This window comes from Onychomys torridus, chromosome 1 (assembly GCF_903995425.1).
Source record: "Onychomys torridus chromosome 1, mOncTor1.1, whole genome shotgun sequence".
In the NCBI taxonomy this organism is placed as follows: domain Eukaryota; kingdom Metazoa; phylum Chordata; class Mammalia; order Rodentia; family Cricetidae; genus Onychomys; species Onychomys torridus.
Window position 1 is genome coordinate 104,725,784 of NC_050443.1, and position 24,433 is coordinate 104,750,216.

General features: G+C 50.6%; 3 protein-coding genes across 4 annotated transcripts in view; 1 reads left to right on the forward strand and 2 right to left on the reverse strand.

Annotated features, from left to right (window-relative positions):
- Positions 1-2,266: 2,266 nt before the first annotated feature.
- Positions 2,267-6,342, reverse strand: Aldoa (aldolase, fructose-bisphosphate A). The gene is made up of 9 exons (XM_036206356.1): positions 6,138-6,342; positions 4,699-4,831; positions 4,392-4,603; positions 3,931-3,985; positions 3,675-3,835; positions 3,245-3,328; positions 2,981-3,155; positions 2,642-2,841; positions 2,267-2,555 (listed from the first exon to the last, which is right to left on the reverse strand). Exons 2-9 carry the CDS (start codon positions 4,808-4,810, stop codon positions 2,460-2,462), a joined length of 1,095 nt encoding a protein of 364 aa, XP_036062249.1. The 5' UTR covers positions 4,811-4,831; positions 6,138-6,342; the 3' UTR covers positions 2,267-2,459.
- Positions 6,343-7,448: 1,106 nt separating this feature from the next.
- Positions 7,449-16,301, reverse strand: LOC118594933 (keratin-associated protein 4-5). 2 transcript variants are annotated; one of them, XM_036205192.1, is made up of 5 exons: positions 15,970-16,301; positions 15,201-15,344; positions 14,791-14,943; positions 7,784-8,308; positions 7,449-7,638 (listed from the first exon to the last, which is right to left on the reverse strand). In XM_036205192.1, exons 1-4 carry the CDS (start codon positions 15,973-15,975, stop codon positions 8,195-8,197), a joined length of 417 nt encoding a protein of 138 aa, XP_036061085.1. In that variant the 5' UTR covers positions 15,976-16,301; the 3' UTR covers positions 7,449-7,638; positions 7,784-8,194. The 2 variants fall into 2 exon arrangements, with proteins under 2 accessions (XP_036061085.1, XP_036061089.1); XM_036205196.1 differs by lacking the exon at positions 15,201-15,344.
- The window catches only part of Doc2a (double C2 domain alpha), a 9,950-nt gene continuing 1,490 nt past the window's right edge, over positions 15,974-24,433 (forward strand). The window contains exons 1-4 of the mRNA XM_036177485.1: positions 15,974-16,041; positions 16,083-16,272; positions 16,417-16,539; positions 17,339-17,430. Coding sequence (XP_036033378.1) covers positions 15,974-16,041; positions 16,083-16,272; positions 16,417-16,539; positions 17,339-17,430 — 473 coding nt within the window. The remainder of the gene's footprint in view (positions 16,042-16,082; positions 16,273-16,416; positions 16,540-17,338; positions 17,431-24,433) is intronic.

A 24,433-nucleotide genomic window follows, 5' to 3' on the forward strand; every position in this document is an offset into this window, starting at 1 on the left:
CCCAGCCTCCCCAAGTGCTGTGATTACAGGTATTATGCAACCACACCCAACATTATTTCCTATTGCCTGAACACATTCCTTCAAGGTGGCTCAGAGGTTAACTTACTCAGTTACAAAGCTAAAAACTTCATTTGAAACAGGGCTCAAATGTGAACCTAGGAAAAGCAAGTTTCAAGTCTGGTTCTTATCTTTTACTTTCTGAAACCCAACGCAACACAAAAACTCCCCAAGTTCACATTGAAAGTCTTTTGCTTCCAAGGGTTTTGATAGAGTAGGTTATTCATTTTAATCTTCCTGGTCTCTACTTTTGCCCATCACACTCCATTTTAAAATGTCTTTGTCTTCTACTGCCCCTCAATTTTGAACATCAGTCTTTATGTGCCTTAAGATGTTCCCTAGTTGTGGCTGTGTACGCCTTTAATCCCAGCACTTAGGAGGTAGAAGCAGGCAAATCTCTGAGTTCAAGGCCTGCCTGGTCTACAGAGCAAGATCCAAGACAGGAACCAAAGATACACAAAGAAACCCTGTCTCAAAAAAAAAAAAAGAGGGGGCTGGAGAGATGGCTCAGAGGTTAAGAGCACTGACTGCTCTTCCAGAGGTCCTGAATTCAATTCCCAGCAACCACATGGTGGCTCACAACCATCTGTAATGTAATCTTCTGTGTACGTAATAAATAAATCTTAAAAAAAAAGAAAAAAAAATTGTTTCTTAGAAGTCAGGGAATGGTGGCAAATGCCTTTGATCCCAGCAGAGGCAGGTGGATCTCTTCAATTTGAGGCCACACTAGTCTAAAGTTCCAGGACAGCCAAGGCTACACAGAAACCTTGTATCAAAAAACAAACACCCCAAAACAACAAAGTTTCCTAGAATTAAATGTGGTATGCAACAACAAAGCCAGGCAGTGGTGGTGCCTACCCATAATTTCAGCATTCAAGAGGCAAAGGCGGGCAGCCTGGTCTACAGAGCAAATTCCAGGACAGGCTCCAAAGCTATAGAGAAACCCTGTCTTAAAAGCACTGGTGATTGGGGTTGGGTTATTTAGCTCAGTGGTAGAGCGCTTGCCTAGCAAGCACAAGGCCCTGGGTTCGATCCTCAGCTCTGAAATAAAAAAGTGCTGGTAATCGAATCAGGGCATTATGAATGCCAGGCAAGTGCTCAACTACTGACCTATATATCCCCAGCCTGGGCTTGGGTTTTGGCTATAGGAAATACATAGAAAGAGACAGCAGAGGCCATGTTTTGATACTTCTAAACTGTCCTATGTAGATCATCACTAAAACAGAAGTGTGAAAAATTCCTTGAAAGGGAAACAGAGCATAAAGGATCCAGACCAGGAAGGTGGGAGATTAAAGGAAACAATGGTTAAGACTAAACAAGAACACACCATTAAAAAAAAAAAAAAAAAAAATCTGGGCTGGAGAGATGGCTCAGAGGTTAAGAGCACTGGCTGCTCTTCCAGAGGTCCTGAGTTCAATTCCCAGCAACCACATGGTGGCTCACAACCATCTATAATGAGATCTAGTGCCCTCTTCTGGCCCACAAGCATACATGCAGACAGAACACTGTATACATAATAAATAATTTTTTTTTAAAAAAAGAAACTGTTTAATAAAAATAAAAAAATCCTACTCCCAACACTGGGTGGCAGGGATTCAAAGAATGGCCCGTGGTTTGATGCAGGGTCTGTGTTCTAGCATCAAGGAACACCAGCAGCTCAGAGGCTCCATTCTCAATCCTGTTTTACAGTTGTGGACCTATGCAGGAGAGGATTCTTGATTCTTCAAAATGTTCCATGTTCCAAAGAAGCCTAAAAGGCTGTTGATAATTCACTTCGTGTTGCCATGGGAAACAGCTGCACAGTGTAGTAGAAATATTAAATGCCTTGTTCCCACCAAGAAACTTTCGTCTTGGGCAAGATATCGAAGCCTAAGTTAGCAATGAGAGGGTTGGGGGTGTAGCTCAGTGTCCTTGCCTACCTACTCTTCATAAAGCCCTGGACTGGATCCTAGCATGGCTTAAACTAGGCACTGTACCCCAGCACTCAGGAGGTAAAGGCAGATGTTACCTTCAATTAGACGTGGTCAGAACATTTCACAATACTCTGTCTTTTTGAAAACTCCAGTCAAAATATATGCAAACCAACAAAGCCTTTACTCCATCCTTTTAACTGCCCAGGAAGGAGGACCGCAAAATAAGGCTCTTTCCTCTTCTGAACTTAGTTACCTCCTCAGACTTCCCTATACCCTACAAGACATGAACAACAGACTCCCCCTTAAATAGTTGTTTATTGGCAGTGGGCTGGAAGGGATGGCAGAATTAGCGTTCACAGACAACACCACACACCAGTCACGAGGGCAGCATAAGAGTGATGATGGAAAGCGCTGGAAGCCCCCTCTTCAATAGCAAGTGGGTAGGCGGGGGGCTGGAGTGTCCACGGGGCAGCCTTAGGTCACCTCTGCTTAGTAGGCATGGTTAGAGATGAAGAGAGATTCACTGGCTGCGGCTCCAGACTGACCACTTGGGGTATACTTTCCTTGACAAGCGAGGCTGTTGGCCTGAAAGGGAAGAGAAGTCAGAAGAGAGCTCTCCTCAGTGCACCCCACCTGCCCAGGCACCTGCCCACACCTTCATGCTGCCTTACCAGGGCTCGCTTGATGTACTCCTCCTGGGCAGCCTTCAGGTTCTCCTTTTTCCCACCCCAGGCCTTCAGAGCAGAGGCCTGCAGGGCTCGGCCATAAGAGAAAGTCAAGGCCCATGGCTTCAGCAGTGGGCACTTGTTGATAGCATTGAGGTTGATGGACGCCTCTTCCTCACTCTGCCCTCCAGACAGGAAAGTGACCCCTGGAGAACAAGGGCAGAGGAAAGAGGTGGCTTTCATTAGAGAGGCAGGGCAGGGAGGAGCCGCCAAAGTACCCCGGAAGGGAGTCCAATGTGACCACGTATCCACTTCACCAAGCCAAGGTGAGGGAGTGGGCCTCACCAGGGACAGCAGGGGGCACTGTGCGACGGAGCGCTGTGACAGTTGCCATGGCAATCTCCTCATTGGAAAATTTCTGGGTACAGGCATGGCCTGGGGTGACCATGTTGGGCTTCAGCAATGTGCCTTCCAGATAGACATGGTGGTCACTCAGAGCCTTGTAGACAGCAGCCAGTACCTGGAACATGGCAGGGTGATAAGGTGGAGGACAAGTACTACCCGTGTGGGACCCAGTCCACCACATCACCCTGGCCAGGTAGAACCTACCTTCTCAGTCACATACTGACAGCGCTTTAAGTCATGGTCCCCATCAGGGAGGATTTCCGGCTCCACAATGGGCACGATGCCATTCTGTGGGGACGGGGTAGTGTGAGGACTCCTGACTGGGGACCCAGGAGCCCCACCTACTGCTCTCCACCACCATTAGCCAAGATCTTATCTTGGTGACAGTGAGTCAAGGCTTCAAAGGCCCCAGCAGATTACCGGGGACAATCTTCTCAGACTTGCCCACACACCCCAATTCCCACCACTGCTTTGCAGAGTGGCCTCCACTGGTGAGCCTGATGCCTGGTGGGTTTGGAGACCAGTTGCTCTGGGGGAGGTAGATATCCTGGCAGATGGACAGAAAGCTAGCCCACACTGGAACCAAATGATGTAGGAGATGGCCTATTATTACGGCCCTGTAGTCCAGTCCCACCTGCTGGCAGATGCTGGCATAACGGGCCAGAACATTGGCATTTTCCATGATGGCAAGGGCTGAGGGAGTATGTTCCCCAATCTTTAGCACACAACGCCATTTAGCAAAGTCAGCTCCATCCTTCTTATATTGGGCACAGCGTTCAGACAGCCCATCCAGCCCTGAAGACAAACAGTGAAGAGGGGCAGAGGCGTGATCCCACTCACTCGGGAACTGTGGTGAGCAGGTGAGGAAGGGAAGGAGGCAAATCACTTACCTTGGGTGGTAGTCTCGCCATTGGTTCCTGCCAGAGGCACCACGCCTTTATCTACCTGCCAGAGTACAAGGCAGCGATTCAGCTCCACCACTCGGGCCTCCACCCAGCCCCAACTTTATCCCTCACTGCAGCCTCTCCTGGCCTGCAGATATTTTTCTGAGTCCCGTGAGGAAAGAAAGATACACGTATTATTGGAGGATTATTAATTAGATTAGAGAAGCTGGAGCTGTCTCTCACTTAGGAAACCATTTTACTGCTTTGGGCTTCAGTTTCTCAACTGTAAACAAGGAAAACACTTTAGACTCACAGTGGGCTCTAAGTTCGGCGATAGAGCACTTGCTTAGCATGCATCAGGCTTCACCCCCAAACCCTGACTCTCCGGACCTGCTAACCCAGCATTCAATCCCTGCCCTATTAATCCCCCAAGATCCAGCTCTAATCTCACACCCTAGGGCCCTTACCTTAATGCCCACAACACCGCCCTTGGACTTGATCACTTGGGGGAAGGGACGTCCATCATCGGCCTTCTGGTAGAGTGTTTCGTGGAAGAGGATCACCCCCCCAATGCAGGGGTTCACACGGTCATCAGCAGTCAGCAGCAGCTGGCGGTAGAAGCGCCTGTTCTCTTCGGTGTTCTCAGTGCCAATGGACTGCAGCCGCTTGGCAATGCTTCCTGAAGGGACGGTCATGTAGGAGGATAAGGGGATCAGCCTGCCACCTCCAACCCTGGGCCCTCCCCTCCTCCCCTCTCTCCTGCCTGTACCGCACCGGTGGACTCATCTGCAGCCAGGATGCCCTTGCCCGGAGCCACAATTCTATGAGCGATGTCAGCCAGCTCCTTCTTCTGCTCCGGGGTCAGTGCTGGGTATGGGTAGGGCATGGTGCCAGTGGCAGCGCGTTCCTGAGTGAAGCAGTCAGTGACAAGTGGTTAGTTAGCTGGGCCATCCTAGAGTCTCCCTGGACAAGACAGGACTCCTTCCCCGGAGGCCAGGGTAGGAGCCCCCACCTCCCCTGCCCCACTCCCTGAGGGTCCTGGGATACTTCCTGTCCCAGACCTGGCCCCTACACCCAACTTCCCTATACTAGCCCTGCCTCTTCCTGTACCTTGCCTAACTCTGTCTGTTGCTGGGTGCTGCCCAGCTGAGAGTGGGGTTGCTCACTGGCAACCGGGGGAAAGGAAAAAGCCAGAGCCAGGGACAGGCGGGTCATGTTGAAGCTGGACCCATCTGGCCTGCGCGTTGCCATGGGTCACCTTGCCTAGAAACAAAATTGAACCGGGAGTACTTTAGAATATAAGGATCATGAATAGGGCAGAGAGCCCAATACCCTCATCTGAAAGAATAGAGAAAGAAATGGTCTGTGCTTGAAGCCACACAGCAACCCAAAGGCTAGAGAGGAGATAGAACCCAGATTTTCTGACTGAGGTGGGGCATCCCTGGTAATCTACCCAGGGCCGGCCCAGGCTTCAAGGACACCCCAAGGTCAGGCTTCTCCCTCCTCGATGGGGGGGAGGGAGTAGCAGGAAAAGGGTATTAGGAAACGAACATAGCAATCAGATACACGGAGAACGGGCTATGGAGCCCAGGTGGAAGGAAGCTTTGCTTCTATATTGTTCAAAGAGGAAAAGGTGTATGTAAGAGGCACGTGCCCTACCCCTTCCCTGAAAAGGCTCCCGTCTGTTCGGCGGCAGCAGTTCCAGGCTCAGAATCAAGGTCACAAGATACGGAAAGATGGTGAAGTGTTAATGGGCCACGGAGCGCGGCAGCTGAGGAGATTCCCCTCCTCCCCAGGGCCTCCCCGGAAAGGAAGCAAACTCCCCACCTCATCGAGGAACGCTGAGGCAGTTTATGAGCTGCTCCCCCCACGCCCACCGCTGCTTGGGATCCCTGAATAGGCAATGGGACCCTAATGTTTGCATAGCGGGGAGTCTTGCAAAAAAAAAGATAAAGAGGGGGTCTGGTTTTCCATCTCATCTTGCTTCCTCCTCCGCCATGACTCAGCGCACGGAGCTGCGGAGTGGCGCAGCTCACTGCCAGAGCTCAGGCTGGAGAGAGCAGGAGAACCCGGGCTGGGAGAGATGGTGGGGGTAGAGAAGGGAGAAGTGAGGGGCCATGGAGATGGAGGCTCCGCGCTGCGACCCTGCCCGCCACCGACCCAAGACCTGACCCCGAGGCCCCTTCCCCGCGCACGTGTCAAATGGCGCTCACCTGGCACAGGAGGGGTGGATCTGCCGGGGACGGCGGTGGGTAAACGAAAGGACTGAGGAGCGAACGCAGCCACAGTCACCAGAACCCCGTTCTGCGGTGCGTTCCAAAAGAACGCAGCCTATTCAGCGGAAGGGGGGGGGGGGCGAGAGGCGGGGCCTCGGACATTTAAAGGCGCCGCTCCGCCCTCTGCAGGTTTTTTCCTTGCTAGGACACTAAGTGTCCAATTGCAGGCGGGCACTGCGCGCCGCACAGCCCCAAGATGCTACGATAGGAGGAGGCGCTGGGGAGGAGACAAGCGGCCAGAACCCGATCCCTCCTCCGCTCCGCTAGGACGTGACTCGAGCCACATCCCGCAGGCCACCAGGGTCCTCCCTCCCCCAGCTCCCGCCTGGCGCGCGCGCGAGCGTCGTGACTCAGCCGGAATGTGGGCTGGCGAGGGGGTGGGGGTGTCAGTGAGATGACGGCTGGCCTCCCCTCCTAGACCCCAGGCTTCCGGCCTGCGCAGTGGCAGCCTGACGTCACTGAAAAGAACCCAGAGGATCCGCGCCTTCCTGCCTGGTTCAGCGCGTGGCTACGGGGCGCAGCCGATCCCTCCCCGGCCCGGGCACCTACGAGGATCGGGAGAGGGCGACGCAGCTAGCAGGGTACGCTAGCAAAGCCTCCTCAGGGCAGCGCGCCAGCCACATCGCAGAAGAGTGGCCTAGCCTGGTACGGGCTGGACTAGCAGATTGGCTACACCTAAACACCATCTTTGAGGAAAGGATCGGCAGGGGCTGGCTCAAGCCAGACTCGTCTTCCCCAAACCTGATTTCCTTATCCAAAATAAAAATCCGTCTCCGACGCCGAGCGGCAGTGGCGCACGCCTTTAATCTCAGCACTCGGGAGGTAGAGACAGGCAGATCTCTGTGAGTTCGAGGCCAGTTTGGGCTTCAAAGCTACACAGAGAAACCCTGTCTCGAAAACCAAAAAGGAAAGGAGAAAGAGAGAGAGAGATTGAGAAAGAAAGAAAGAGAGAGAGAGAGAGAGAGAGAGAAAGAAAGACCCGTCTCCGAGCTTTCTGCCACCCACTTACATCAGAACATCCACTTCCCTCCGGCCCCAATCTGCAGCCTCCTTCCCTACCCTGGGACACGGCTAGCGGCCCACCTGTGGCGCGGTGAAAGAAGCCGGCAGAGCCTGGTCAGCTGAGTGAGCCCAGCGGCCCAGGGCTGGGTTATAAGGCAGCGCTTATCCTCCACCCCTCCCCTACACACCCCCGCACCAGTGTCCCTTCCCTGTAACCCCTGCCCTTTCCCCAGCACGAATCCCGCGGCAGGGACCTATATTTAGGGAAACCTGAGGCTCCTGACATTCATGCCAGCCTGGGGCCCCTAAGTCGGGAAGAAAGCAAGCTTCGGTTTGCCTGGAGAGGAGGAGGTGCCCCTGCCCACTCACCGGTCTTTAGAGGAAACTCTTCTTTGAAAATACAGTGCTCAAGAGAAATCAATCTCGAGTCTGGGACCTATAAGGCAGAGTGGAAGAAGTAAGGGAAGATTGGTGGGGTGTCTCTGGATGTTGCTTCCCACTGACTCCTCTGGCCCCCCTCCTCCCTTGACTCTGGGCCTTTTTTTTTTTTAAAGGAGAGCAAATAGAGGCAGGATACTCACCTCTTAAACTAACACGGAGTCTACAGGCAGGGTGTGGCCGGCCATCCCTGTATCTTGATATTCCAGGTTGGCAGAGCCCTCCCATACTGTTGCCTAGGTGAGCAATGTCCTGCATCCTCACCCTCAAGTATATGGTTTACCAGGGGAGGGAGGGGGTGATGACCAGGGCACTGCCAGAACACCAGCCCCTTTCCTTTGCAGCCCTCCAAAGGGGTCGAAATTCAGCTGCCCAAGCGCTGTCAGAATCCTGTCCTGCAGCGAACCAGACCCTCCACTCAAAGCTTTCAAGTAGTTAGGCTGGGCCAGCCAGCTGTAGTTCCAGTGGCCTGGTAGTGATGTCCTGAGGGCCATTATAGAGGGGGCTCTAGGGGTTGGCCACTCCCCAAAGAACAAGCCCTCCACCCCCATCCTTCATCTGAGCTTGATCTCGAAACAGAGGCAGTTGAGGCTCTGGCAGTCCGGAAGCTGGCAGGCACAGGCACAGTCGCACAATGGGCAGCATCGGGGGCATCGAGGGGCCCAGCCCTGAGGGAGAACAGAAAGGTGAATATCAGGACTTGGGTCTGCTTTCCTCCAATTGGAGAAGGGAACAGAGGGGCTTAGGAGGTCCCTCTGCCCAGTGGAACAGAGGGTTCCACCCACCATTTCTGGAAACAAAGCCATTCTCCATGTTGAGAATTCAGCAGTGATGTGGGCTCCAGTGCTCAGGGGCTCTGTGGTGTGAGCAGAGTGAATCAGTGAAGAACTAGCTTTAAGTCTGGTTCAAAGACAGTTCTCCTCCCTCTGAGTCCTGTGCAGCCCAGAGGAAGTCAAGACTCAGAGAACATGTCTCAATCCTTGTGAAGATAACTCCTCTGTTCCGAATGCTTTGCTGGCATCAAGCCAAACTTCAAGATGCCTTCCTTCCTTCCTTTTCTTTATGAGACAGGTACTTGGTGTATAGCTCAGGCTAATCTGGAACCATGACACCAAGGCCGGCCTCAAAAATCATGACAATAACCTTGCTTCAACCTCCCAAGAACTTGGGGTTTCTGTTGTTCTTTGTTTTGAGACAGGGTTTCACTGTGTGGCCTGGCTACACTGGAGCTCATCCGATTCCTGGTGCTAAAGCAGGCAGATCTCTGTGAGTTTGAGACCAGCCTGATCTACATATTGAGTTCTAGGACAGCCAGGGCTACATAAGAGCAGCGATTCTCAACCTTCCTAATGCTGTGATCCTTTTTTTTTTTTTTTTTTGGTTTTGTGTGACAGGGTTTCTCTGTGTAGCTTTGCGCCTTTCCTGGAACTCACTCTGTAGCCCAGGCTGGCCTCGAACTCACAGAGATCCACCTGGCTCTGCCTCCTAAATGCTGGAATTAAAGGCATTTGCCACTGCCGCCCGACTTAATGCTGTAATCCTTTAATACAGTTTCGCATGCTGTGTCCCCAACCACAAAATTATCTTTGTTGCTACTTCATAACTAATTTTACCACTTTATGAATTGTAATATAGACATCTGTGTTTTCCAATGGTCTTAGGCGACCCCTGTGAAAGAGCTGTTGGACCACCAAAGGGGTCACAACCTACAGGTTGAGAACCACTGACATAGAGCGATCTTGTCTCACAAAGAAATGAAACAATACAAAAAACAACAAGCAAAAAAAAAAAAAAAAAAAACCCTCCAATTTTGTAAGTCAGGTATGGTGACTTGAGCCTGTAATCCCAGCAGTTGGGGGACAGGAAGGCAGGAGAAGTTCAAGTCCACCTGAGCTACATGAGACCTTGTTCCTAAACGACAAACCAACCAACAAAAAGAAAGGAAAAGAGGCTAAGGCGACGGCGGCAGTTAAGAGGCCTTTCTGCTTACAGAGGACCTGGGTTCAGTTCCCAGCACCCGCATGGTGGCCCGGAACCATTGTAACTCCAGATCCCAAGTTCCAGGGGATCTGACACCTTCTTCTGACTTCCTTAGGCACACTCATGGTGTATCATTTTCCTTAGGCAAAGTGCTCATAGAGAAAAATAAATCTAAAGAAAAAAAAAAGTTTTTTTCCCCTCAGTGCTGAGAACTCAGGACCTCATGAACACTAGGCAAGCACTCTACTACTGAGCTCCCCTGAGTGGGGAGGGAGGCTTTTTACAAAAATGAAATGGAGACTCACTGTGACTTGCCCAAAGGGCTACAACCAGGGAGGGACTGGCTTGAACTAAAGTTGGTTCCCCAGGCCTGGGTTTTCCCTGTGCCTCCTTCCCAAGGCCAGGAATGTCAGCTTCCAAGGCAAGAACAGCTGGCGTCAAGTTCTCCACTTGGCGAGAGGACTCCCGCTCAGCAGGTGTCTGAGCCCCAGATAAACGCTGAAGTATAAATTAAGCCAAGCATATCACTTTGCCCTCTTTAGGCAAAGGCAGAAGGGGGCCTCTCAACTCCAGGAAAGATGTCTGTCTCATGGACATAATGTCCTGAGAGATAGGAAGGGACATTCAACACTCCAACCCACAGCTCCTCTAGCCCGGGACGGGGATGTTCTGCAACTGCCCCAGGCATGGATGGGAGGCAGGCCAAGGAGCTGGAGTGGACACACCCAGGTGGCTGTGTGACAGAAGACAGGCTCCTTGAGGCCACGAGCAAAGCTAGTGACAGCCACAGTTGGATCAGAAACCGGGCCAAGCCGAGAATAGGGAAATGACCTTTCCAACAGCTGAGGTTTCGGGGTACGGTGTCAGATGACCAGTGAGATCAGCTGTCAGTAGAGGCTCCAGCAAGGGGAGGAGACCAGCCAGCTCCAGGGAAAGGGGTCTAAACTGGGTGTCACTGCCAGCAGGGGGCACAGGCTGTAGGCATAACGGTGGAAGGGAGAGAGAAGTGGTTTCTTTGTGTGAAGAGTGGTTGGGCATCTCTAGGGATGAAGTCAGGTCTGTGGGTTTCTAGAGGACCACACCATCGTGCTGTGTACAGAACCACTGGCCAGAACACTTCACTGCCCTTACCTCAGAAAAGAGGGTATTAAAAGCATCTCTTGGTGCAAGGGTTTAGTCCAGCCATTAATATCTGGCTAATGGATTTCTTGACTCTCACAAGCAAAGGTTTCTGGAAGAACTCTACTGTTTAAGTATAAACAAGGACTCTGCAGCCTGTTAACTCCTGAGTTCTTGGGTGGGATTTACCTTTTGGGCTTTGGGAGGGCTAGACAATTTTACTGCTCGTCAGTGCTCAAGTACTGGAGTAACAAGACCTAGGTGTGGATTCTGCCCAGCTAAGCCACGTTCTGAGCCCCTTTCCTCATCTCGAAAACAGTCAAAGCACTGACTTTTCAGTGTCAGCGGACAGAAATGAGACCCTGAGTGACTGCTCAGTGGATGGAGCCACACTTGTCATCACAGTTCTGGTTTCCCTCTGGAGTTTGTTTGTTTGAGATGGTGTCTCACTATGGAGCTCTGGCTGGCCTGGAACTCACTATGTAGCCCAGGCTGGCCTCCAACTCACAGAGATCTGCTTCCCGAGTGCTGGAATCAAAGGCGTGTGCTATATGCCCGGCTTTAGTGGCAGTTCTTAATTCTAATGTGCATCAGAATTACAAGAGCTTGTTAAAAAGCATCAACTGCAACCCCACCTCAGACCTACTGGGGAAAGGCCTTGGAAGGCTGCCAGTCAAGGCTCCCACTGGTTTCTGATCACCTGGCTGCATGCCACCCGCTTCTTCTACTCCTAGAACTGGCTACTCATTTATCTCTGCCCTTCACCACAACTTGAATCCTGGAAGCGCAGGGAGATTGTCCGGCTTGTTTTTTGCTGAACCCTTAGGGTCAGCACAAAGCCTCACACAGTGACTCTGTGTGTACTGTACACATGAGGTAGGGAAGAAATGTGAGGAACTCCATCCTCCTAACAAAGCAGTTCAGTAAGTAGGTCTCTCCTACAGAGAGGAAGGAAACCTTGGGTTTGTGGTCTGGCTGGCACATCTGCCTGACCCCAGGTGAGTGAGTCACTCAATCCTTTGTGAACTTCAGTGTCTACACTGGCCAAACAGACAAGCCCTGTAACCTTCTGGCTGACATTGCTACCATAAGGAAGCTGGAGAACAGAGGGACTTTGAGGAAAGACAGATCAAGGACAGGTCAAACTTGCCCTAGCTTTGGTCACTCTACATATCTGCCTGGATCCAGCAGAAACTGGACAGGATCTGATCCACAGGTTCTGAAGCCTTGGACCAACAGGTGGGAGACTCAGTGTTCTCACAGCCAAGCTCAGCTCATCATTGTTGCTGAAAGTTGGATCTCTGACTGTCACTCCATGTGGACAGACAGGGAAGAAGACAGGGTGTCAGGACCATGAATCATCCTGTAACTCCTTAAGATAGGCGTTCTTAGAACCTAAGGTTTCTTTTTCCCCCATCCCACCTGGGAGCCCACCCCTGTCTGTCTGGGGAACCAGAAGTGGTCTATTTGAAAGAAAGTTAGCTGCTTTCCCGCTCTATGAAGCCACAGCTGGCCTGGAACTTGCTGTGCAGACCAGACTGCCCTTGAACTGGCACTTGCCTCTGCTCCCTGAGGCTAGGACTGAAGGTATACAATGCCAAGCCTGGCCCTACTTACCATAATTATCTTGCAACCTAGATTTAACTTTCTTTATTTTACGTTTATCTTACATGTGTGGGTGTTTTGGTTGCATGGGTGTCTGAGCACCACTTGTATGACCGTGAAGAACAGAAGAGGGCTTCAGACTCCTTGGACCTGGCAATACAAACAGTTCTGACTTTGAATGCAGGTGCTGGGATTCAAACCCAGGTCCTTCAGAAGAGTGGACAGTGATCTAAACTACTGGGCCATCTCTCCAGCCCTCATACTTATTTTTTGAGATAGGGTAGCTTGCCCATACTGGCCTTGAACTGATGTAGCTTTACCTTGAACTTCTGATTTTTTTTTTTTTTTTAAATTTTATTTTTATTTCATGCTTATGAGTGTTTTGACTATGTGTATGCTTGTGCACCACACGCATGCCTGTTGCCTGTGGATCAGAAGAAGGCATCCATACCTAGTTTATGCGGTGCTGGGAATCAACACAGTGCCTCCTACATACCAGGCAAACACTCTACACCAACTCAACTAAATCTCCAACCCTCATAATTTATTTTGAAACTCAAAACCTCTGCCAGGGATTTGTACCAAGTACAATCAATCCAAGTTATGAATTTGCTGCGGCTCAGTCTGTTACCCCCTCTGCTAAGAAAGGTCATCACTCCAAGGACAGGAATTCTGTTGTCTAAATCTCTGAACCCAAAATAGTCCCTGTCCAAGAAAGTGGTTGATCATGTTGAACATTTTTAAACCCACAAATGTAAAAATTGTCTTCTGTGGGTCAGCTTCTCCCCCGAGGATCCTATTGCGACTTAAACTGAGCAATTTGCTAGCCAAGGCTTTTCTGTGTAACACTGGGGAAGCCACAACCATCCCAAAGCCCTCTTACTCCTCAGCAAGAGGGGCAGAACAGCATGTATATAGCTCCATGTTCAGGCATGGACACATGGCCAAGGTGCGATGTCCAGGTGAAATGGTCCTGGTGAAGCGGACTATGTGTGTGCTCCACCTTTGCCAGGGAGGCAAAAATGCACGGGAGTAACCCAAGTATGTGGGTGACGTACACACAAGACAACTGGGCAGGGCTGATGTAGACAGTGACTGCCCCTTCCCATCTCTGCTCCCCTCCTCCCCTTGTTTCTTATGACTCTAGCCAAGTGCTCTACCACGCTGCCTCTCTACATAAGTAGTTTTAGACAATATTTTTTGTAATAAAAATGTAGGGTTGTTTTTTTTTTTTTTTTATTACAAAACCCACTTGTAATCCCAGCACTAGGGAGGCAGAAGCAGGAGGATCTCTGAGTTTGAGGCCAGCCTAGTTTACACAGCAAGTTCCAGGCCAGCCAGGTCTACATAGTGAGACCCTGCCTCAAAAAAATCAAAACAGAAAAACTACCAAGCCAGGAAAAATCCAGCTTGCTTAATAATTAATATGATTTAATTTAAGAAATAGTTAAGCTTCCCACCATCTTGGCACCTATGGAGTCCTGCTGGGAACGGGACCTCAAAAAGGCAAACATGTCTGAAAGGCTTGTTCAAGGCCATTTTTGTTGGCTAGAAGCGAAGTCTCCGGAACCAAAGAGAGCACACTGCTCTTCTTAAGACTGAGGTGGTTACGGCTGAGATGAGACTGGATTCTACTTGGGAAAGAGATGTGTTTATGTGTGGAAACAAGGGCAATACACTGACTCCTAGAGGCAAACTGAAAAGCCAGAGTGAGCTTGGGGAAGGTAACTTAGACCCGTGGAAACAGTGGCAGGGTCAGTGCCACAGTCCAAAGCAACCTTCCTGCAAAGGCCATTGGCCATAGAATCCTCTCAAAAATTTAAACTAACCAAAAGGAAGTGAATAAAAATGAAAAACTTTTTTACAATTAAACCAGGTAGTTGTACCGCATACCTACAGCCTCAGCCCTGGGGAGACAGAAGCAAACGGGCCAGGAGTTGAAGGCCAGCCTCGTCTGTAAGCCCCTGCTGCAAACAGAAGTTAAAAGTTAAGTAATGTTAAATTTAAATCAATCCTCAGCTCTCAGAGCTGCTCGTGGAAACAGTACAATGAATACAGGAGTGCTATTCTCTGGAATACAATGCTCACCCAGTGCACAGAAGGGGTTTGTTGAGATCAAAGCTAGGTCCTGGTCCACGCTAGGCAGGCACTTTAGTTACAGCCCTGTTTTCTTTGAGCTATCTTGTTCAGAAGTCCTGATTATATGCTGGGCATGTCACACAAACCATCTTTCTCCAGCAGCTACCCTATTTTCTTTCCTTTCAAGTGCCCTTCATCACCACCAGAAACAATCTGATATGTTGCTAAGATGCTTTTAGCTGTCTGCCTATGACTCAGTACCTGGCCTCGGGTTAGTGCTCAGTAATAAATGTGCTGAACAAAGACAATGCAGGCCCGGACCATACTCAGATGAGAAGGGGCTGTGTGGGTGAGGAACGGAACTCACTTGGCTGGGATGAGGGCAGCAGGCATCCAGGCAGTGGGCTGGACTGGGCAGAGGGAAGTCACAGGCTTCTGCGCAGCTCCGGCAGCAGTCTTGGGTCTCTGAGGCAGTCTGTTTCTTGCACGGGAAGCTGCAGTCTGTGCAGCAGCCCTGAGCCTAGGAGATGACAAGATTCAGGATCTGGGCCAGACAGCAGGGAGGGACGGACAACTCTCTCTTTACTTTTCGGAGAGGGGTAAGGGAAGGATTAACTGGAGTCAAGGAGCAAGATTCCCCTGGCCCCATGGAAAGGACAGATGCTCTGACTGAATGGTAGAGGTGTCCCAAGACAAAAGCTTGCAAGTGAGGGGACACACTAATCCCCAGGTTCCTGGTCCCGAGGCCTACCCTTTCTTCCCCTCCAGGCTCCTCACCAGCAGGCAGTGCCTAGCCAGCAGGACCAGGCCCAGCAGCAACAAATACACGCCCACAGCGATGAAGACGATGGCAGGGATGGGGAGCAGCAGGGAAGGGCTGCTGATGGAAGCCGAGGCTGGATTCCATGGGCTAGGGGAGGCCTGGACAAACACAGAGGAAGGGGAAAGAGAGGTGGGGCAAGAGCTGGACAGGACGCCAGGAGGGGCACAGAGCTCGGTGAGAGGTCAATAGGGTACCACCCTGACTCTTGTCCCTCTGCCATCCTCACTTTATGACCAAGTACCGGCTGTCAATTTAGAATGATCTGCGAAATACTGCCCTTCTTTGTAGAATACTTCCCTGCACAGATTTTTGTATCCAACTCCGGTAAGACCAATTTCCCATCCCTCAGCCCTCATCACTGGTCCCTCTTCCGACTGTTTCTTTCCACATCAGCTGCCCTAGTATCTCCACCCACGGCTCCCTACAACTGCTTATTTCAGGGACAAAGCTCCCCCACCCTAGCCCTAATTCTCCTCCCCCACCCCATACCCTGCAATCACAATGAGGGCTGAGCAGTTCCCCAGGCTCCGTGCTCTTCCTGGCCCCTAGGCCGCCGCCTGTATTGCGAGCTGTCTACTTGTTAGTACACTGTCTTGCTAGGAATCCCCAAAACGTGCCACCTCACGGGAAGTGAACCCCGGGCGCTGCCTCACAGCTCTTGTCCAGGAGAGTTTTTATTGGATAGAAGAAGGTCCCCTCCCCAGCACATAGCACTGGACTCACGTCCATGGGGAAGGGCAACACAAGTCCGTCCAGGAGCTGCAGAACAGGGAAGAGTCTGGGCTCAAAGATCGAGTACCCTTAGGCTGGGGTACCCAATCTCCTCTCTCTTCCAGCGTGGGAAACCTGAGGCCCACGGACGACGGCTGGACAGGCGGGGGTCTCGGGGTCCAGCACCTTCCCCTCCGGCCTGGCCACGCCCTCCGCAGTGCCCAGGTCCCGGCTCCCCCAGGCCACGCGGCCACAGCACCTACACCCTCAGGGCAGTTTACAGATCCCGCGCCGCCTTGGGTCCGAACCGCCAAGGCGCCAGCACCGCCCAGGAGCTTGGCGCTGCTTCTGCCGTTGCCATGGGGACCACAGTGGTGCCTCTACGGCGGCCGCAGAGACCCAAACTCTCTCTTCCCGCCTCACTGAACCGGCTCTGCCTTTTTTGACCACTTACCCTAGGTAATCGCCACCATCCTGGCTTTCCCTCCGGATCTAGAGGGAAATAGCGAATTCTCGCCACCGCCGGCCCAGGAAGGGTGTTCGCTAGATGCTGGATGCTGGATGCCGGAGGAGGCAGGCTGGGTCCGCTCCCTCTTCTGCAAAGGGGGAATTGCCTGCCTCTTTCATACTGTTTCTAAACTTTATTTTCTGGAGAGGGGCAAAAGAAGGATTGACTCCCCTGGTCCCATGAAAAGGACAGATGCTATGACTAAATGGTAACCGAGTCTCAAGATTGTAAGTGAGGGGAGATACTAATCCCCAGGTTCCTCATCCCCAAGGCCTACCCTTTCTTCCCTGCCGGGCTCCTAGTTAATTTTCTGGAAGTATCAAATGTTTTTCAGCCTGTTTCACTTCACCAGCTTTGGTCTTTCTTTCCCCCTGCCCAGATTTTTGCATTTTTTTTCTTCCTTCGTTTCGTTTACTAAGACAAGGTCTCATTCTGTAACCCAGGCTGGCCTGAAACTCACACTATGTAGTGTAGTTTGGTCTGGACCTCACAGCAGTCCTCAGCCTCCTGAGTGTCATGCTCACACCTGGTCCTGTTCCTATTCTGTGCTGAACCACCAAAACCCACTGACTGCAGGATGAAACACAGCATTAGCAGACTCCATGCCATCTACTCAGCATCCTCTGGCTTCTCTCCACAGTCCAAGAATAAAGCAAATCTACTTCCCTCCTGCTGACATTCTACTGGAGGACAGGGCATACATATATAAATAGATACGGTTTTCTGCCTGGTCAATTCTTTCAGTGCCCCATGTAAGATGTACTGAAGGGATGCTGAGCCATGCCAGAGTCTCAGCTCTGAGACTTTTGAGATGCTGTTCCCTCTAGAACATCCTCCTCTTTCTTTCTCTTGAACTCCTTCCTCATCTCTCAGCCGGTGATTGGCTTTGCCCTTTCAGGGTCTTGCTGCACACTTCGGGCAGTCGTTGATGCACTGGGCTCTGCCCTCTTCAGCCTCATCCCAGGGTACTGGATGTCTCCATGTCTGCCTGGCCCCTGGGCCAGACAGCTAGTGCTGGGCTGCTTCTCCTGGTTCGTTTCCACAGCCCAAGCTCTAGCACTTGGCCTTGGGACCACCCAGAAAACAATATTCACTAACTCTACAAACCACTCAGATCCAAACTCCACTCTACTTGACAATGAAGTGTTTTCTGGCACCTGCTGCCTTGGCTTCCAATGTGCTCGGCTTCCCTGAGTCACTCCTAACCTTCTGGGTGCAAAAATGTGCACATGCATGTGCACACACAGAGACACAACTCCTGTGGAGGCCTGGGATACAGTGCCACCACACACCTGCTTCTCTTCCCTCCCCTGATGGATTTACAACAGCTGCTCCCCCTGGATTTCCTTTTTATTTCATTTATTTTATTTCCCCAGACTCTCACTATGTACCTCTGGCTGCCCTGGATATGTAGACCAGGCTGGCCTTGAACTCATAGAGATCGGCCTGCCTCTGCCTCGTGAGTGCTGGGATTAAAGGTGTGTACCACTATGCCTGCCTCCCATGGGCTTTTTTTACACCACAAGAAAGCTACAGAAATTGTCAGGTGGTGGCGCTCGACTTTGATCCCAGGGCTCAGGAGGCAGAGGCAGGCAGATCTCTGTGAGCTCAGGTCAACCTGGTCTACAAGGTAAGTTCCAGGACAGCTAAGCTAAGGCTGTTACACAGAGAAACTCTGTCTCTAAAAAACAAAAAACAAGAAATAAAGAAAAAAGAAATAAAAAAAAGAAAGAAAGAAAGAAAAGAAAAGAAATTGTCCAAGTCTGTGTGCCTATTGTGCACAGTTTCCTCCAAGACTGAAGGATTCCACCCTGCAGGAAACTCCTTATTAGGCAGGAAGGTAAACAACTCAAAACAGCTTCAGGAAATCCCTGAGTCTGACCAGAGTCACCAGGCCTCTACCTGCCAGAGTAAGCAATAAATGCTGAGAGTCCCTCTTAGAAAGACAAGCTGTAAAGATTCTTTAGACTTAGGCCAACTGAGTCACTGGGAAGGACTCTCCAACCTTTTGAGCTGCCTGCAGGCCATGCAGTGTGCTCCTGGTTCTTAGTTTTTGTGAACTGTCACCTAACTTGGGGTGCGCTTTGGGGATGCAGCTGTCTTTGAGTTGTTTCTGCTTCTGTATATGGCCCCTCACCCATATTCCTGTAACAACCCCAACAAAACTCACTGTTCACCAAGTTGGACCTTGGTGGTTTCCATACTTTGGTCTTTCCTAGGCTGCCTATCTGAGGTGACTAGATCGTGTGTGTGTGTGTGTGTGTGTGTGTGTGTGTGTGTGTGTGTGTGTATGGTGTGTGTGTGTGTGTGTGTGTGTGTGTATGTGGTGTGTGTGTGTGGTGTGGGGGGGGTATGTGTGTGTGTGTGTGTGTGTGTGTGTGTGTGGTGTGTGTGGTGTGTGTGTGGGTATGTGTGTGTGTGTGAGTGTGTGTGTGTGGTGGGTGTGGTGTGTGTGTGGGTATGTGTGTGTGTGTGAGTGTGTGTGTGTGGTGGGTGTGGTGTGTGTATGGGTATGTATGTGTGAGTGTGTGTGGGTATGTGTGTGAGTGTGTGTGTGAGTGAGTGTGTGTGTGTGTATGTGTGTGTGTGTGTGTCCCCAGGAAAAAAGTTTTGTCACACAAGAGCCTCTGGGTCCTGAATCCCCTTTGAGCCTTCAATCACATTGCCAGGGGCCCGGCCATTCCCTACGGCACCACTAACCTTCTCAGACATGATGACTTTGAGCACAGAGAATGAGTGCTCAGCTGGTCCCTGATGTCAGCATTGTTGATCTGAAGCAGTATCAGATTGCCTCCTTCAGATTCTCTTTTTTTTTTTTTTTCTGAGTCTCAAGGACCAGGATGAGGCCAGTGTCCATCTCCACTGTAGAAAAGGTCTCTAATGATACAAGCTCCACCCCCACCTCCATCTTCAGCCCCTTCCAAGAGACAGATGTGAGCCTTGGCACAGGCCCCAGGCTCACCCATGCTCTGCAGTGGCCAGACTCACTGCTGACGGAACTCTGTTCCTACCATTGGCTCCTCCAGAGTGTAGGAGGGCAGACAGTGTACCAGACAAGCCAATAAGAGGGATGATCTATAAGCCTCACTTTGCCAAGGCCTCACTTCTACCCACACTATACCATCGGTAGGAGGCAGGGAGACACTGACTTTACCATAGCCAATAGCTGCCGTGTGCATTCTACCTGAAGTTCAGAGCTGGGGGTGTCAGATAGGGTAGGGTTGGACTGACCCAGGACAGTGAGAAAAGGGTCCCATGCTCCCCTCATCATGGGCTGGCTGAGAGATCCAGAGGGACCAGCAGGTGAAAGAAGCTTTGGAGGCTCAGATATGACCCTGAGAAGGATCATTTTGATCTAATAATTCCAACCCTCCATTGACTATCAGACAACATTGCCTTCTAGATATCAGGAAAAGGCTCCTGGGCTGGCAAGGTGGCTCAGCAGGTATACACATACCTGATGAACTGAATTCAACCCCCAAAATCCATGTAAAGGTGGGAGGAAGGAATGGACTCCTCTGATTTACACACACACATGCTATAGCATGGGTACATCACACACACACACACACACACACACACACACACACACACACACACACGCTACAGAGAGAGAGAGAGAGAGAGAGAGAGAGAGAGAGAGAGAGAGCACTCAGGAGGCAGAGGCAGGTGAACCTCTGAGTTCAAGACCAGCCTGGTCTATAGAATGAGTTCCAGGACATTCAGGGCTACACAGAGAAACCCTGTTTCAAAACAAACAAACACAAAAAAGAAGATGAAAGCCCTTTGTCTAGGACCTTATCATGGGGATGAAGAAGCTGCATTTGCAACCTGCCCTGAGCCAAGTCCACTGGCTCTCATACCTGTGGTCCCGGAACACGGGAGGTAAGATAGGAGGATCCTTAGTTTGAGAATAGTCTGGGCTACATATAAAACCCTGTCTCACAGGCTGGGAGCAGGGTGGCTCAATGGTAGAATATTTTCAAGACATGCACAAGACTCTTGGCTTTAATCCCAAGTCCCATAGACAACAAATAATCAGACAGTCATCAATGCCTACCCCAGTGGGATCCCGGATAGGAACTGCCCTTTATGTCTACCGTTTTGAATCATTCCCAGAAGCCCTCTGTAGATTCCTGCGAGTGTCCGCATTTGTACATAAGCATTCTAAGGCTCAGGGGAATTAAGTCACACAGGTATTCCAGGCAAGGGAGTGGCAAAACCGGGATTCAGACCCAGGCAATATGACAGAGGCCCAGAAAGGTTCTGAAACTTAGCCAAGATCACACAGACAAACCACAGAAGAACAAACTAGTGGATCTGCAGTTGCCTGTCTCCATCTCACCTCTTGTGCAGCTCAGCCTTTTTCTGGGGTGAGGAGAAATGGGAGGACCAGACCAGCTTGGAACCGTCTGAACTCGGGACAGACACGAACAAAAGAACTAAATAATGAATGCCCTGGCACCGGGCCAGAGTGTTGGGTGGGAAACAGACACCACAAGCTGCTCAGTGGCTACTTATTTACAACCTCAGGGATATCACACCTGCATACTCTCCCATCTGCCATCCGCCCGGGGTCTGAGAATGAGCCTGGGAGCCTTTGGACAAGGGAGCTCAAAGCAACAGGAAATGGTACACCCCAGCCCCAGAGGAACCTGCTGACAGGTCTGCAAGGGTGGGAGAGCCAGCTGTGCAGGGGTGGGGGACTTCCGTGGTGAGCCAGGCTGAGGGAGGGAAGGACAGTCAGAGAAGTCTCCCGAGCACAGTCCACACAGCCTCTTCACAGGCTTGCAGTCCCAGGCTGGTGGCCGCTCTCTTCCTTCACAGGCATGGCCAGAGACTTCTAGAACCCATGGACTGCAGCAGTAGGTGGAGGGTACCCCATCTTGAGTTTATTTTAGGTGGCATGCCAGTTCAGCAATAACACACACACACACACACACACACACACACACACACACACACACACACAAAGACACACACTCCAAGACAGACATGCCTGTTCAAATATGATATTTTTCTCCCAGTCCACTTTCTACACTTTTGTTGTTTAGGCCCCTTTAAGAAAACAAAACAAAACGTTATTGTTACGATGTAAGTGTATGATTTGTGTGCGTGAGTACAGGTGCCTGTGCCACAGTGTGGAAGGCAGAGGACTACTCTGTGGGGTCGATGCTCTTCTTTCGCCCGGTGTGGGATCTGGAAAGCAGGCAGTAGCTTCAGCAGCAAGCGCTTTCACCCACTGTGCATGTCCCCAGTCCTCTCCTTTTGTCTTGTTTTGAGACAGGGTCTTGCTATGCAGCCCCCCCCCCCCCCGGGAGGGGGGTGGGAGGGGGGGGGAAGGGACGGGACGGTTTTGAATCCACAATGATCTTGTTCACTCAGCCTGCCAAATGCTGGGGTTACAGGTGTGAGCCACCACACTGGCCCCTCTCCACACTTCTGCTGTAGCCAGGAAGAAGTTCCCCCTTTGTAGAGGAAAAATTAGTAGAATCATTGTATCTAGGGTAAACATTAGAATGAAATAGTTGTTTACACCGTATCTAGGGTAAACATCAGAATGAAGAGCTGTTTCCTAGAAGTACTTTGACCTTAAGGAAATCACTGTAGAAAAATGATTGTTTTCTGTTATCTGTAGAGCTGCTTTTCTGAAGGAGTTTTACAGACTTTGGTCACTGGACGATGCCCCGGTACACCTGGAGGTCTTGCGTTATCCGGCACTGCCAGCAGGACACAGTGAGGACTAAGGTTGCAGGAGTGTGGTGTCTTCCTTCACAAAACATGCAGGTCAGCTCAGGGGCTTCGGCATGAGGACCTTGTTTTACCCGAAAGTAACTTGTGTAATAATCAATACATACACCTTTGCACGCCTGTTTGCAGTTCCCTGCACAGAAACCGTCCCTCCCTGCTGCCCCCAGAGAGCCTAAAATTCATCTTAGAGTGACCCTCTTTCTTCGAGGACCTGAGCAGCACCTTTCACTGCCAGATTCAGTCCCTTAGCTCTTGTGTGTGTATGTGTGTGTGTGTGTGTGTGTGTGTGTGTGTGTGTGTGTTTTAAAGATCTATTTATTTATTATGTATACAGTGTTCTGTTTGTATGTATGTCTGCACACCAGAAGAGGGCACCAGATCTCATTACAGATGGTTGTAAGCCACCATGTGGTAGCTGGGAATTGAACTCAGGACCTCTGGAAGAGTAGTCGGTGCTCTTAACCTCTGAGCCATCTCTCCAGCCCGAGAAAGGGTTTCTTTGTGTAGCCCTAGCTATCCTGAAACTCACTCTATAGACCAGGCTGGCCTCGAACTTGGAGGTCTGCCTGCTTCTGCCTCCCAAACGCTGGGATTAAAGGTGTGCACCACCACTGCCAGCTCTTTTCTTTTCTTTAGCTTCCAGATTAGAAAGTGTAGCGATGGACTGTGGCCAGGGCAGTCCAGTCTTGTCACTTACATTTTTTTGTTTGTTTTGTTTTGTTTTTGGAACAGGGATTTTCTGTGTAGTCTTGGCTGTTCTGGAAATCTCTCTGTAGACCAGGCTGGCCTTTAACTCAGAAATCTGCCTGCCTCTGCCTCTCAAGTCCTGGGATCAAAGGCGTGTGCCACCACTGCCCGGCCTGGCATTCCATTTTAAAAATATGTTTATTATAATTTTTATGGCATGGGTATTTTGCCCACATGTATAATACTGCCTGGTACCCAGAGCCTATGGAGGCCAGAAGAGGGGATGGGATCCTTTGGAACTGCAGTTACAGACAGTTGTAAGCTGCCACCGTGTAGATGCTGGGAACCAGGTCTCTGGAAGAGCAACCAGTGCTCTAACCACTGAGCCATCTCTCCAGCCCGGTCATTCCATTTTCAACAGTGTTAAAGCTTTCTTTTTGGAGGTTACAAGATTGTACTCTGGAGTCACACCCTGAGGCTCAAACTCCAGCTGTTAAGGTAGCCCTGTTGGCACACATGAGAGAGATCTGGAATTTACTAAATAGCAAGTTCAAGGCCAATCACAGACAGTTGCGACTTTGTCTCAAAGAAGAAAATGGTGGGGGTTCTGTTCCCAACACCAACATGGAGGCTCACAACCCCTTGTAACTGCAGTTTACAGGGATCTGGTGGCCTGTTCTAGCATCTATGGGCTCCAGCATGCACATATTTATGTGGTGCATAAAGACTTGTACAGTGGCAGGCACACACACACACACACACACACACACACACACACACACGAATCTTTTTGTTTGTTTGTTTTGAGGTAGGGTTTCTCTGTGTAACAGTTCTGGATGTCCTGGAACTCATTCTATAGACCAAGCTGGCCTCGAACTCACAGAGATCCACCTGCCTCTGCCTCCCAAGAAATCTTTCTTTTTAAAATTTTTTTTTTTTTCGGAGCTGAGGATCGAACCCAGGGCCTTGCGCTTGCTATAATTTATTTATTTTTATTTTTATTTTATGTGCATTGGTGCTTTGCCTATATGTCTGTGTGAGGGTGCCAGATCCTCTGGCGCTGAGTTACAGACAGTTGTGCTTACTCTTCCCCTCCCCTCCCCCTCTAGATATTTTCTTTAGGTTCTTTTGTTGTTGTTGTTGTTTTGTTTTGTTTTGTTTTGTTTGAGACAGGGTTTCTCTGTGTAGCTTTTGGAGCCTATCCTGGAACTCACCCTGGAGACCAGGTTGGCCTCAAACTCACAGAGATCCTCCTGCCTCTGCCTTCCGAGCGCTGGGATTAAAGGCGTGCACCACCACCCAGTAGGTTCTTTTAAAAAAATGTACTTTTATTCATTATTACTGTGGACACTCATGCCATGGTGGCATCGGGGACAACACTACGGGGTTACTTCTTCTCTTCTTCTATCTCACATTGGTTCTGAGGATCAAATAAGGTTCCGAGGCTTTCATGGCAAAACCATTTTATCGGGTGAGCCATCTCACTGGCTCAGTGTTTCTCACTGTGTAACCCAGGCTGGTACCAACCTT